This window comes from Chaetodon trifascialis, chromosome 5, assembly GCF_039877785.1.
Source record: "Chaetodon trifascialis isolate fChaTrf1 chromosome 5, fChaTrf1.hap1, whole genome shotgun sequence".
Classification (NCBI taxonomy): domain Eukaryota; kingdom Metazoa; phylum Chordata; class Actinopteri; order Chaetodontiformes; family Chaetodontidae; genus Chaetodon; species Chaetodon trifascialis.
In genome coordinates this window covers 10,483,195-10,497,635 of record NC_092060.1, presented here as the reverse complement: position 1 = coordinate 10,497,635, position 14,441 = coordinate 10,483,195, and the positions used below count along the sequence as shown (strand labels likewise).

The window sequence follows — 14,441 nt, the reverse complement described above, 5'->3', positions numbered from 1 at the left end:
TCAAATGTTACATCATCTCATTTTAACAGGTTGGTTCATCTAAATAACAAAACAGTTTCCTCTAGCCATGCTGTAAGTTTAAGTTTAGTTCTGCCAGGCTTTGAGGCGCCCGTGGCCTCTTCACACATCCAGCTGATAGGGAGCAACATTAGCATTCATTTGAGGTCTTGCGTCTGGCCTCCTGGTAAACATAAATCAAATATTCTTTCTCCTTTTAGCTTTGTTTTGGTCTCCATTAGCTCTGGCTCTTTTGCTGATAGATGCTCCACTATGTTCACCAGCTAGTGGCTAGCTGTCATTTGGTGCTGGCCAGGTCGCATTCAGCTGGTTTATCAGAGCAGTTTTCACTAAGAATAGCCGCCTGCTGCACTTTGAAACAAGGTTGATGACACAGAACAGTAACCAGCCAAAGCAATGAGCTAAAATACTGAAACGCTTCACACAGCTGAGGGGAACTGCAGACTTTGGTGATAACAAATTGAGAATTTATAATATCATTATTATGTAATTCATGTGCACAGACCCTTTAAAACGATGACCACATCCCAAGCAGCTTTATCTCCCTTTGTGTTTTCCCCCTGTAAACATAAATGAGATGCAGAGCACATCAGCCACCGCTAGGTGGAAACACTGTCCATGACAAGTCATGTGGCTGCTGAACACACAGTCCCTCAGTGGGTCTGTGTCTTACCCTTATGTAAATGATCAGTCTCGCCTGCTTCCATTTTGTCTGTCCAACCCCCCTCTCCCCTGAGAGTATGAGCTCCTCTAACCAGTGGTGTGTAAAGAGAATTTGTGTGTGTGTGTGTGTGTGTGTGTGTGTGTGTGTGTGTGTGTGTGTGTGTGTGTGTGTGTGTGTGTGTGTGTGTGTGTGTGTGTCAGAGCTGTCATGACCAGACAGCAAAGGATGGAAGATCTAGGCAGGAAAGCAGATGGATTGAGGCACAAGGACTGCTCCCATCAATGCACACACATCACACACACGTCACACACACACACACACACACACACATATTGGTCTATGGACCAGCTGTTGTCCCTTTCTGCAACTGTCCGAGCTGACTCCCCTCTCTCCCTCCTGCATTAGATGCATTTCGGAGTCAGCCTGGGAGCTGAGAGGTAAACAGTGGGGCTAATTGCTTTGACATACTGCTCTTTGTTTTGGCCTCCTGGTGCTAATCAACCACTTGGCTAATAAGTCTGCCTGGCAAGGAAAGCACAACTGTGTTTAGACTGGGAGGAAGTAAAAAGGGACAGGTGCTGCAGTCATAGTTTTCGTCCGCACTTGCTCGTCATCCAGAGTTCCCACAGTGCTGCTGTGGCTGGGTAGCGCCCTGCTCAGGTGTGAATCTATTTATCCTCATTAACGAGCGTCTCCCCAAAGTCAGCCAATTAACACGCTGCTCCTAATGAAGCCATTAGCTGTCAGATGAGGTAGAGGCAGTCCTTGTCATTGGTCCGCTGAGTGTATATGCGTGCGTGTGTATGTGTGTGTATCCGCTCTTGCTGCTAATAAAAGCAAGAGAATTAATGGAGTGAGCGTGTGTGATAATGAGTTAATGTGGAACAAGCAGGACGAGCAGTGATCAGCCCTCTGTCTCAAATGAAGATATCAGACACAGTGATTTACTCTCTCAGAGCCATAAACAGGCCGTGCTCCTTTCACATATAACACTCATTCATGTGTATGTGTGTGGATGTGTGTGTGTGTGCGGATGTGTACTACTGCTGCTGTAGGGGCATAAATCCATTTACACAGTCATTTTGTGAGGACTCGCCTTCCTTTTGATGACAGAACACAAGTCCCCATAAGGTAAGTCATGCATTTTAGGGTTAAGACTTAAGGCTTAAGGTTAAGTTAAGGGTTAGGGTTAGGAAAGTAGTGGCTATGTTTATGGTAAGTCTCCAGGAAATGAATCTAAGTCTATGTAATGTTCCTAGAAGTGATGGAAACGTGTGTGTGTGTGTGTGTGTGTGTGTGTGTGTGTGTGTGTGTGTGTGTGTGTGTGTGTGTGTGTGTGTGTGTGTGTGTGTGGTTTAGTAGACATGCTGCCAGGGTAAGTGGGATGACGCAAAGCTCCTTCCCAAACACAGAGCGCCCTGCTTGGCTCTAGTTTCTGAAAGACGACCTCTTGACTGCAGGTGTGCAGCCGTGTGTGACCACTTCACATCACATCAAAGTTTGCACGAGTGTCAGCCTCAAAATAACAAACTGTAGATGTCACTGAGAGTTCCCATGGTCCTTAATGGAGCGATCACACAGCACAACCCTAATACGCTTTTAATTGTCAAAGTAATTGCAAAGACATGACTGCAGCGGCCGCAGCGGAGAGGAACAATAAGATCGCAGGGGCAGCTGTTCTACTGACACCATTTTTGTGTGTAATTGTTCGTCAGTGACTGGACATAAAAATTGGAGATTTCTGAGCGCTTGCATTAATCTTAGAAGATGAGGAAGATCGAATTGAAAAAGCAAAACAGAATTTTACATTTTACCAGTTTACCAGGTTTCATTTTTCTCTTCATGGTGATTCTTCTGGGATCTCTTTGGCCGGATGTGCTGTTCAATCACACACCCTCCACCCAATAGAAACCGTAGCTGAAGCCACCCCGCCCTGTCGGGGGATGCCAGAACTGAGGATGTGAAATTGATTTTACGTTATGAGATTAATCGTATTGTAGATTCTTCTGCCTTCTTCTTCCTCGACACCTCCCACCCTCCTCTTCCTCTCTGCTCTCACTCACAATTACTCTGCGATTGATTCTGCACTCTCACACACTATCACTACCAGCAGAGATCCTCTGCCCTCCAGTGATCCGGTTATCAACTTTGGTCAAATTCACTTTGAAGTCGCGTCAGTGCCCTGCGGTATAGAAGTAGTTTCAAGTGGGCAAATATGAGCACAAACACACAGAACGTGATGAATCAGTGAGTCAGTGCTCCCTGCAACAAGTGTGAAAAGCATTGCCAAAAATGTGTTAGTACAATTCAGAGCATGAAAATTGTGCACCAAAAAAAAAAATCTATCATTCCAATGCAAATTAAAGCCTCAGTCAGTGTCTCAGGCCGGGGGAGGGTACAGCAAAAAAACAGCTTCTTAACTACTGACACTGTCAGTGCGCTGACTCCAGGACAGGTTTGGAGAGCTGGTATTCTGTGTGCTGGTCCACTTCTGTCATTGGTGTTTATCCACATGCTCCTGCTACTCTAATATATCAACTTCTGGATGTATTGAAACTTTGGGTTTTTAAAAATGACCTATTTTCAAAGGGAGTTTGGTTGAATTTGGGAGAATTTCACAGAATATATTTTTAGAAATGATAAGTTACTGAATGTAGCACACCCAAGTGATGAAATGCACCAGTAAAACATAACATTATTTTTCATTAGTGTGAGCTATATTACTGAACTTTTATCTGTTTTCTAAGAAAAGAAAATGTTGTCCTCACTTTCATTTGTTCACATATTAAATATAATAGTAATTTCAGTCATTTCTAAATTTTTTTTTGCTGTTATGTTTTTACATTTAAAGACACATACGTACAAGTGCAATAAAGATTAAGTTTTAAGACAGTGCTTCTCAACCTGGGGGTCAGCGCCCCCACAAGGGGTTGCAAATTTAATGTAAGGGGTCCAACCAAACAAAAGTAAAACAAACAAAACCTGTTTCTGCAACACAGCTAATTTCCTCTAATCCTTGCTGTTGGGAGCCATCGCTTTAAGACAGATAAGTTATAACAACAGTGGCATGACAGAAGAGGTGTGAAAATACATTTATGACCTTGTAATTATCTTATGGTGGAAGTGAGACTTGGTTAGAAAATAGAGTCAATATTCTTTTAAACTTAAAGTAAAGGACAGAATCAGTGAAGTCCAACAGCCACACAGCCATGTGGCCGACTCGCAGCCGATATTGATTATTCCCATGAATCCTCTCATGTGGGTTGCTGGTCTGTTCCTGTCTGTGTTCTCCGTTCGGCATCTCGGCTGCAACCCTCTGCTCTCCCCCTTTCTAATTAAAGAGATATGTGATGTCGAACGTCCTCTCTTTGACCTCCCACCATGCCAGTTTTACTGCAAACACTGCATCAGCAGCTCCCAAACTTTTTTTCTGCTTTCTCTGAAAATGTGCGCGGCCCTGCTTTAAAGTTGCCGCTCTTTAATCCAAATGTGTTTTATTCACTTTATTGACCTTCGGAGATTCTTTTGAAAAGCTTGGGGAAAAATAACACTATGAATGAAAGCTTTGGAAAACAATTTATTTAGAAGAATTTGGTAACCACTTATTTCTGTCCACTTTTGACTTCTTAACTTTCAACCAAAGTCTTTGAAACAGGATACAGAGCAAATTCAAAGAGAACAGAAGGTTTGAGATGAGATGCAATTATGAAAAAGGTGTGAGTCAGCCGGTGCCATTATCCCCTGCCAGTAAACAAACCACTCATCCTACGAACTGCTACTACACAAGTCACTGCTGCTCCTCTATTGTTGCTGTCCTGTCTGATGATCAGTCCGCTCTTACTCAGGATCTGATGCAGAGCTCAATTATCTGCTAGTGCAAAGCCATCATCCGACCTCAAGCATTTTGGAAAAATAATTACCTGCAGATCATCATTGAAAACCTCTGAAATATGCTTTCATCTTGCACCTGCTATATTTTTCCTCACTGTCCTTTACACGCTTTCTCAAGTCAATCATTTTTGTCACTGGTAAGTTATTTATGTGGAGGCATCAGTTACTCTTTAAAGACGTATTTGGAGGGCTCCAGAAGAGGGTTTTTAAGCATCCTGACTCCACAGTGAAGCAGTATGAGGTGGAAGAGGCTCAAGGATACTGCAGTGCTGCTCTGGACCTTGGCTTGCTTTGCTTGTTTGCTCGGCTGCTGGCTCTTCTTCCATCCAGGGGCACCCCCCCCCCCCCCCAGAAATCAGGGATTATTTCAAACTAAAATAGATGGATGGAATCAATCAGCCATGGTTTTGCTTTTCTCTTCTTCTACATAACCGCCCCCTTTCACCTCCACCCTCACACCCTTTTTCTCTCTCCCTCTCCCTCTCTCTCTCTGTCTCCCCCACCCCCCTCTCCGGGCTGCAGACTGAGGAGATGCATAAATTCAGACACATTAGTATTCCAGTCAGGCTCTCCATTTCAAGGCAAGGCCTAGCACCCTTCCGCCTCTCCTCCTCTCTTCTCTCCCCTCCTTCACTCTCCCTCTCCAGCTCTATTTTTGAATCATTTAAGAAGCGCTGCATCTATAGGCCTACTTATTTCCAAACCATCCCTAAATTATTTTTAGGCTTTATGATTTTTTTTAGGAATATAGCTCTATTTTGCCCTTGCATGGCCAATTATACGCAGCTGTAGTCTTTGAAATGAGATTCATCTGCTTCTGGTTGTGTGTGTGTGTGTGTGTGTGTGTGTGTGTGTGTGTGTGTGTGTGTGTGTGTGTGTGTCATTGTGTTTTGCTGTCAGGCCCAGCGGCCCAGGCGATAAATCACGCATGTCTGATTGAGGAGGGCAGAGGGCCCGGACAATAACATTTCAGTGGAACTGTTGGAGAAAGCGTCTCAGTTTGCTGTGATCCGTGGAACCTGCAGACCTGCAGCCAAGGTCCTGCTGAACCACTGGATATTTTACAGCTGTTAGTGACATGAAAAAGTTGCCTTTTGACATGACATTGAAGCTGAGTGAAGGTTATGCTGCTTAAGCAGTGCTGCTGAAGTGTGTATAAATACAGGAATGGAGCATAATATTCCCTTTAGTATAATTATAATCAGTCATAATTTTAAATTGAACCCATCTTCAAATTCCACAACATTTAAAAGATAAAAATACTGAATGAAGAAAATTAATCATACATTTTAATTATTGCTTTCACAATGTTGATGATAATAATAATAATAATAATAATAATAATAATAATAATAATAATAATAATAATAATAATAATAATAATAATAATTTCTGGTTCTAAATATTCCATATTAATTTGTTAGAAGTTAAATTTTGTTTTGGACAGTGAACAGTTGTAGCAAGAAATGGTTTATTACAACATACATAGTTTATTTCAAAACATAATACAAGCTTTATACTGAAAATAAATAATTACTTGAGCTGTCATCGAAATTTGGAATAAAACCGCCGAAACAGTTCAATCTTACTGAAAATACTGTTTGTTTGTTTTTACATAGCTAATTAAGTGCATGAATAACTAAGAGCATTTGCTTAAATTAATGACTTCAAAAGGGTAATATATAAAACTGTACAATATTCGAAAAAATACTTAAGAAATAAACCAATAACAGGAGTATTTAAGATTATAAAATTTTGATACTGAACGTACAATAAAATTATAGGCAGGTGTATAGCGTCATCAACCCCTCTTTCTATTCTCGGCTCTGTTTCAGAGTCCACACAGTTTATATGGTCGAAGATGATTGAAATCAAATAAATGAATTTATAAATAGCTGTAACTGTGTGTGGCTTCATAAGCTACAGGCCATGAGGGAGGAATTTAATAAAAACCCTCCAAGTGCTATAATGTTGGTAGCAATACCTCTACAACTGGAAATGAGGGCCTATATTTGCATATGCAAAAATAATTACAGATCTGCTACGAGTATGTTACAAAATAATGGCTGTAAATATGATGAGAACTAAAGCACTGTATAAGCCCGAGGGAAGCATGAGGTGGACTGTGAAATGGCCTCTGGTGCTGCAACAAATCAATTAAGAAAAGTGATATTATTGTTATTTTTTCACTCCACTGATCATACAACAGAAGCAAAGTGTGTGAGAGAAGCCCAAACAAATCAAAACATCAGTCCCATCTTATCGTTATTATCGAGCTGATGAGCAGTGGTGACACAAACCAAAGGCGCTGGCAGGTTATTAGGCACATTTTGTATTTATATCCGTGATGTAGAAAATAATTTGGCGGGCTCCAAAGGGAATCTGAAATGTGACGTTTGATATGCCGCTATAGAATAATGCCCTCATGACAGTTAGAAAATGACGAAGGCTGAACAGGTATCTCTGTTATTGTTATTGTCGTGTTTCAGTGCTGGAGGCATCTGGAGGAGTCTGTACCGGGACAGGCGCGAGGACCGGGAGGTGCCACCGCGCGCCCCTGCGCTCGAGAGTCTGTGCCGGGGGATTCCTCCCGGTGCTCCGGTCAGAGATCATGGCACGAGGAGGCGTCTCCCGCGCTCCCGCTGTGAGAATAGGGTCCCTCGTGCGGCGGCGGCTCTCCCGGCGGCGTCATGCGCTTCTCCTTCTGCCTCCGGTTGCAGAACCACACGCGCACCACCTCCTTCTCCAACTGCAGCGAGTCCGCCAGCGAGGTGATCTCCTGCGCGGAGGGTTTGGGACACTTGAGAAAGTGCGTCTCCAGAACCCCCTTCACGCTGACCTCGATGGACGTCCTCTTCTTCCTCTTCCTCCCCTGAGCTGCTATCTTGTCTATACTGCTAGAGCTGCCTGTGGACGAGTCTGCCTCCTCCAGCCACTTGTTCAGCAGCGGCTTTAGTTTGCACATGTTTTTAAAGCTCAGCTGCAGAGCCTCGAACCTGCAGATGGTGGTTTGGGAAAAGACGTTACCGTACAGCGTGCCCAGAGCCAACCCCACGTCCGCCTGCGTAAAGCCCAGCTTGATTCTCCGCTGTTTGAACTGCTTGGCAAAGTGCTCCAGCTCGTCCGAAGTCGGCGTCTCTTCGTCGGAGTGGTCGTGGCAGTGGTGCCCGCCGAGGTCGCTGTGCTCGGGGCTGAGTGTGTCCCTGAGGCCCGGGTGCATGCCTTGGCCTTGCGGGTTGGGTGGAGGTGTGAGGCCACCGTGGTCCAGCATGCCGTTGACAGTGAAGCCCGTCTGGGAGTAGATGTTGATCTGCTGCCCGCTGGTGATGGAGGAGTTGTGGGACACCGGAGTTCCCCAGGCTCCTGGGTGGTTGCCATGGTTGTTGTGATGAGGGGAGTGATGCGCTACGTGCGGGGAGCGGTGATGGATGATGCCAAGCTGCAGGTCCTCTCGGCCCGGTTTAACGTCCTGCTGCTCCATGGAGGCCGACCAGGGGCTGCCCTCCGACAGACTGCTCGCCCACTGGTGCCCGAGGGGGTGTCCGTTGCTCTGGACACTCTGCAGATAGTCACTCTGGAGGAGTTTCTGGTGTCCTCTGTAGGGGCTAGCAGGCTGCATGGCCTGGCTGTCCGGGTGGATCATGGGACTGGAACTGAGCAGGGTGTAGGGGCTGGAGGCAGCTGTGGCCATGCTGGCTGCTGAACCCCACTAATGCTACTGAAGCAAGGGATCAGCTCAGCCTCTGACATCTCCCTCTCTCTGGAGTCTCGGCAGCAGCCGACGATGACTGACAGCCTCCACCACCACTCAGAGACCGACTGAGACGCAGTGACGACGCGCGTCGACCAATGATGGCGCAGGTAACCGAACCTCCGCCTCTGGAAGCAGAGCTGCGGAGAGGAAAGGGTTAGCGTACAGGCAGTCGAACCGGAAGTGAGTCGGAATGCTGGTCCAGTGGGCCTGGCTGTGGAACGATGTGCGCGTGGAGCGCAGTTCCTGTTTATTAATTAAAGTTTCCAACTGATTTACGCACGAGTTTATTGCTGCTCCTGTCACCCTTGAGCGCGTGCGAAGGAGGAGATTAAAGCGCAATGGCATTTGTTAGACGTGCCAGCACTTAATTTAGAAGGATACAATCAAACCAAGAGCTGCTCTCACTGCTAATTATTAACTTTTAGAGAATACTTTCTCAGGTGTTTACAGAAAGAGCTTCTCAAGATAGTATTTTACGCAAGTGTTTTACGCACAGGATAATCATTACCCATGCCCGTAATGGACAGACAAAACGCATGCCACGGGCCTAGAAGTGCAATTTAGGCTTTAAAATAAGATTTACATATTAGAAATATAACATTAATACAACCGCCTAACTCACAGTATTCGCTCGCACACATGGAATCGTACACTCATCGGACATGTTTGCAGCCTTCATCTAAAATCATTTTTACATTTTCTCAAAGGAGTAAATGTGTCCTCACGCACTATACACTCTTAATTCCAGTCTTTAAGAATCTCATCAGGTCCTCACACAGATGAGAAAGGTCAATCTGCATATCTGAGAGCTAACTTAGCTGCGTAATTATATTTGCCATTAGAAGACTGCGTCCCAGTCAGCTTATTGGTTTGAAATTCCATTAAATATATTGCTCGAGCTCCCAGGTTAAGCTTGATTTAAATTTGCATACATTTTCATACATTTAGGAGAAATAAAAGAAGGCTGCAGCCACCAGAAAGTCATTAAAGAGCGCTGTGCCGAGGAGCTGCTTGTGGAGACAGGGACAGGGAGGAGGCCGGAGCAGGTGAGCTGACCGCGGGCTGGGTGTGTGGACTGGGCCGCTGGGGGGTGGACAGGGCCTCGGTAACCGGAGGAATGACAGACAGCGGAATGAGGAGAGGGCGATGACAGGACAGTCTCTGCCTCATAGGCCTGTAGGTGGATGGGAAATAATTCAACAGATAGTAAAGGCCTTTTGCGTGCCTCTTGTTGTGTTCTTATTCTCATTCCAAGCGCTGTGCTGCTTGTAAATTCTTCATGCAGTTTACTCTTTGAAATTTCACTAAAAGTGACTGAATATTTGATGTTGTTCTAGTGGCCTAGTTTGCTGAACTGGATCGCTTCGTTTGAGTCGTTATGGCATGAAATCACGCAGAATTGCATGCAAACGTTTAGTTAATTTCCAGCACAATGGTGGAAGTGGTATTTCAATACGATTCCTGCATTTTCTTGCGTGTCATATTAAATGACGCACCAGAGCGAATTGATTTCGGAGGATCCATTTCAAGAGAAAAATATCCTACAAACTGATTTGCTTAAATGTGAGCATGTATAGCCGATAGTAGCAAAATATGAGGTTTTAAAATTGGCTCAACTGGTTCCAGAATCGCTGCAAAAATACAGTTTAATTTTTTTTTTTTTTTTGTCTCGTTACAAAAATAAAGTGTGGGAGCATAAAGCAGACAGGAGAGGGACTTGGAGAGGGGGTTGTATTGCCCTCGATAGTCTAAGTTTCTAAGTGTAACAGATGCTTCTCTAGAAACGCTCCTTGTGCTGATTCCTTTTATTCACATCAACATTTTTCTGCCGTCGAGCGCGTTTCCATAGCGAGGCGAATAAAAGGCAAATCCCCGCTCCGCGCCTCCAATAAAGAGCCCATTCACAGATAACCCGAGCCAGCCCTGCTACACTTACACCATGCAGCACTGCAGGCTCTCTCTCTCTCTCTCTCTCTCTCTCTCTGCCGAGGTGCACATTGCTGCTAAATAACACGAACTAATGAGTCATAATTTCTTTAATTTTGTCCTTATGAAATGGCAGTTTATGGTTGTTTGTCGTGTTTGTTTAGCTCCTTGTTGCTGTTTATTTGGCGGCTTTGAGTGCATCTTTTGCTGATTATCTTCTGCCTCAGATTATTTGCTCTTTGCAGTGGAGTAAATAAAAAGATTTGTTGTAAACCTCCAGTAGGTAATGAAATAAATCTATATTCAGATTTCATCAAATATTTATTGATACCTTTTTCACTTAGAACAGCACATCCAATCTGTCTGTCAGCCTGTGACTTAACGCTGAAATTTGCATTTTAAGGATTTAGTCAAAGAAGTAATCATGCTGCTGGATTAATTGTTAGTCCGATTTAAAAAGAGGGGAAAAGATGCATTGAATTTAATGACTTTCTGGCTGCAGGTTTATAACGTACTGTCATGTGGAAACAGGAGTATTTGTGCTCATTTCATTTGGGTTGTTTTGGACTCAGATGGGCGAATTCATGTTGCCAGATCACCATGTTTTCACAGGTTTAAGAACAGGCTAAGAACCAAAAAATATGGAATTTCCCCTTGGAGGTTTGCTGTGTTTCTCAGCCTGTGTAATATTTTCTATCTCTCTAGAATTCAATAGTTTATGTTGTGTCTTTCTAAAAATGCTAAAATGTTAATAGCTTTTGTGTCAGAACGTGCAGCTCAGATTAACTGGATGCTTTATTTATTTATAGGTTTTTTGTGAGAACATTGTGTAGATATTTTTTTCTGTTTCATGAGGATTTCTCTCCTTGGCCTGAATGCTCTCCTCTGCAGATAAATCCTCAGTCTGTGATGGAGACAGCCCCGGGCCTCGGGGCGGGACCTGTCACTTGGTGTCATGACCTTTGAAAACTTTCCCCATGAAGCCCAAATCTCTGCTCCTGCGTGCCAGATATGCCCCCAAGTTAAGAATTTTACAACTGAAAGATATCAATCTGACTTTGACCTAATTATTATCACCAGGGCCTGTTTTGAATTAGAATAAAAAGAAGAAAACAGGCCTTTAGTTTCTAATTAACAATATTAGGCAGTGGTGGAAAGTTCACTGCTCTTTAAGGCTTTGGTTGGATTTTTTTAAATTTTTTTTTATCTTAATCCAAAGCTTTGGTGTCAGCCGTAGCTGTTTTCTCCTCCCTGACACCCGCCTCACACACTTCACAAGCTCCCAGACGGTAAAATCGATATTCCCATTAACCCGTGACGTCGCTAATAAAGGACAGTGACACCGCGTTTAAACAACATGGCCCTTCAAAAAAAAAAAAAACTAATCTCACACCAGGCCGATGACAAGTCGTTTGTTTTCATCATCAGCTTGAACCCAAAACGTCTGTTTGAGCTGTTTCTGATAGAAAAGTGCAGCCTGACCGTCTGTCAGTCATGTATAGGCTTACCTCACCTATGCCTGTGTGTGTGTGTGTGTGTGTGTGTGTGTGTGTGTGTGTGTGTGTGTGTGTGTGTGTGTGTGTGTGTGTGTGTGTGTGCGTCCAGCAGGGGTGAGGAGGAGGAAATACATTGGACACATGAATGAGTGAATGTATAGGAAGCTAAAAATCATCCCATGAGAGCGCACAAGTGTAAATGTACATTCATAATGCATGAGGCCCGGCGCGGTTGTTTGGTCTGCGCTGGCTTATGAGCGCGCTTATTCTGAGGAATAGTCCTCAGAATTTTACAAAGCCTCCATCCACAAGGAGAGAAATGAATTTTCAGTGTCCTGCTCGGATGTTTTTTCCTCCCCGAGGAGCTCTGGTTGGAGCGGATTTGGATGAAATTCCAAGTTTCCATAAAATTTTGCGAGAAAAACTTAATTCGTGGCATTTAGCCTGTGACTTGGATATTTATGTTCCAAATTAATGTTCAGAAGCATACACAATGTGGAGATTTCTGGGCCGTTCAATCCGTATTTTCGTGACATAATTCTGCTTTTTAAACGATATACAATCTTATTTTAATGATGGATTCCCCCCATTTATTATCACCGCAGAAAAGAGGCAAGAAATATGCGATAACGCATTAACAAAGCTTTTCCTCAGTCAGATGATCAGATAGGTGTAGCCTCATATTGTTTCAGGAAAAAAAGATGAAAATAAACGTGAACTTGTTTGAAGGGGGGGGGGGGGGGGGGGGGGTAAATGGTAAAAAAATAACAGAGCCGTGCATTTGATGGCTCAGCAGTGCTTTTGAAAAGCCTCATGTCGTTTTAAATATGACACCAAGCTTTGATAATGAAATGTTTCACTCATTGTTGAAGGATTAGATTCATGTAGAAAATGAATTTAAAAATACAGTGATAACCCGAGCAAACATCCGAGGGGATGCATATAAATGTGACATGTGCCTATATGGAAATATGAATGAGCTGCGTTGCCATTCATGACAATATACTGACAGTGAAGATAAACTTTGAACAGCCTGGATTTTACTTCTCCTTTTTTTTTTTAATCAGATAAAGTTGTTTTGATTTCGAAGTTCCTTCAAAATTCAAGTCATTTAATTTCCTGGAACGACTGAGAGACACCAAGTGCAATGTGAAGCTTCAATTAAATGTCTCAGGTCTGGATATTAGCATTCCAGCTATGATGCAAATCCCAGCGTAAAATTATTTTTGGTTTCTAGTTAATTAGAAAATGAATTCAGTCAAAACAACACACAGGCCTGAGGTCGGGGAGTCTTTCAGCTCCTGGAAATGTCTTGGAGAACAAACACCCACTTGCACAAAAGCAATTGTTGCAATATTATTTTTTATTATCTGCAAGAATTTGAAACACCTGAGCAAAATTGAAACTGTTTGTCCCTGTTGCCTTCCCTCAAACAAAGCAAATGTTTGTCAGAGAGATTATTCACTGCTTGTGTGTGTGTGTGTGTGTGTGTGTGTGTGTGTGTGTGTGTGTGTGTGTGTGTGTGTGTGTGTGTGTGTGTGTGTGTGTGTGTGTGTGTGTTTGTGTGTGTGTGTTACAGGTGCTGTTTGCGGAAGAGGCTAGTGTATTGTCCCTGGGTCAGTGAAGGAGCCAAGGTTGGTAAAAATCTACATAACATTACCATCTGTTAAACTTCAAACTGCTCTAACACAAAACACACACACACACACACACACACACACACACACACACACACACACACACACACACACACACACACACACACACACAAGAACACACAGTATCCTATAAACAGAGAGCAGTGAAGAAGAGCAGAGAGTCTATAGAAATGTAATGTATGCTCTTCAGCCGCTCTCCACTCCTCTTCCACATCCTCCTACTTCTTCTGCTCTTCTCTGCTGAGAGCAGACAAGAGCTTGGGGTTGAGGCCTCCGATGGCACCGGCGAGGACGAGAAAGGACTCAGGAGCAGAGAGGACAGACTTGTTGGGAAAACTTCAGCGCAAAAGAGAAATCTTCCCTTTTCTCTCAAAAACCAAATGTGGCCGACATTCAGCGAACAACCTGAGTGAATTTCATGTAGAGTATCAGCGAGCTCTCTGCCAACCAGCCAACACACTTTCCCCTGTGCACCCCACCCTCCCACCCCCGCAACCCTCCACACACATACACACACTCATATATGCACACACATACACAGGTCCCTCTGAAGGAGCAGGCGGAGCCGGCAGTTGCACATCTGCATTTCAAACACAGACTCTCTGGGATTCATTATTAATTAGCCTGCTGAGCCCTGGAGGACTGGTGATGCTGCAGTCACACACACACATGTACACACACACATGCACACACACACACGCACGCACACACACGCACGCACACACACACATTTTGTGACCCTTTTGCCCCCTCTGCTCTACAGTTAGAGAGTCCTCACCAGAATACAGAGCTGTACAGGAGCGTCCCTCCCTCCAATCACATCACTTCCCCTGATTTCCCAGCTTAATGTTCAGTAAAGGATGATGAATTACAGGAGGAGATGGTTTTATTAAGCTGAGCGCGGTGTAACTGTGTTTAAAATACCATATTCAATTGAGTTGTTTAGCATAGTGCTAAATGATATATGTGAGTAGATGATAGAAGCCTGAAAAGCTGCACTGGTTCTTATATCACATCAATAAACATTACAAAAC

At 43.9% G+C, this 14,441-nt stretch overlaps 1 protein-coding gene across 1 annotated transcript; it reads right to left on the bottom strand.

Annotated features, from left to right (window-relative positions):
- Positions 1-6,035: 6,035 nt before the first annotated feature.
- LOC139331295 (POU domain, class 3, transcription factor 4-like) lies at positions 6,036-8,267 on the bottom strand. The gene has a single exon (XM_070962705.1). The coding sequence runs from the start codon at positions 8,262-8,264 to the stop codon at positions 7,176-7,178; it is 1,089 nt and encodes a 362-aa protein (XP_070818806.1). The 5' UTR covers positions 8,265-8,267; the 3' UTR covers positions 6,036-7,175.
- Between the last annotated feature and the right edge of the window lie 6,174 nt (positions 8,268-14,441).

Excerpts from the sequence above, each read along its gene's own strand:
- LOC139331295 (XM_070962705.1), bottom strand. The coding sequence starts at position 8,264 with ATGGCCACAGCTGCCTCCAGCCCCTACACCCTGCTCAGTTCCAGTCCC.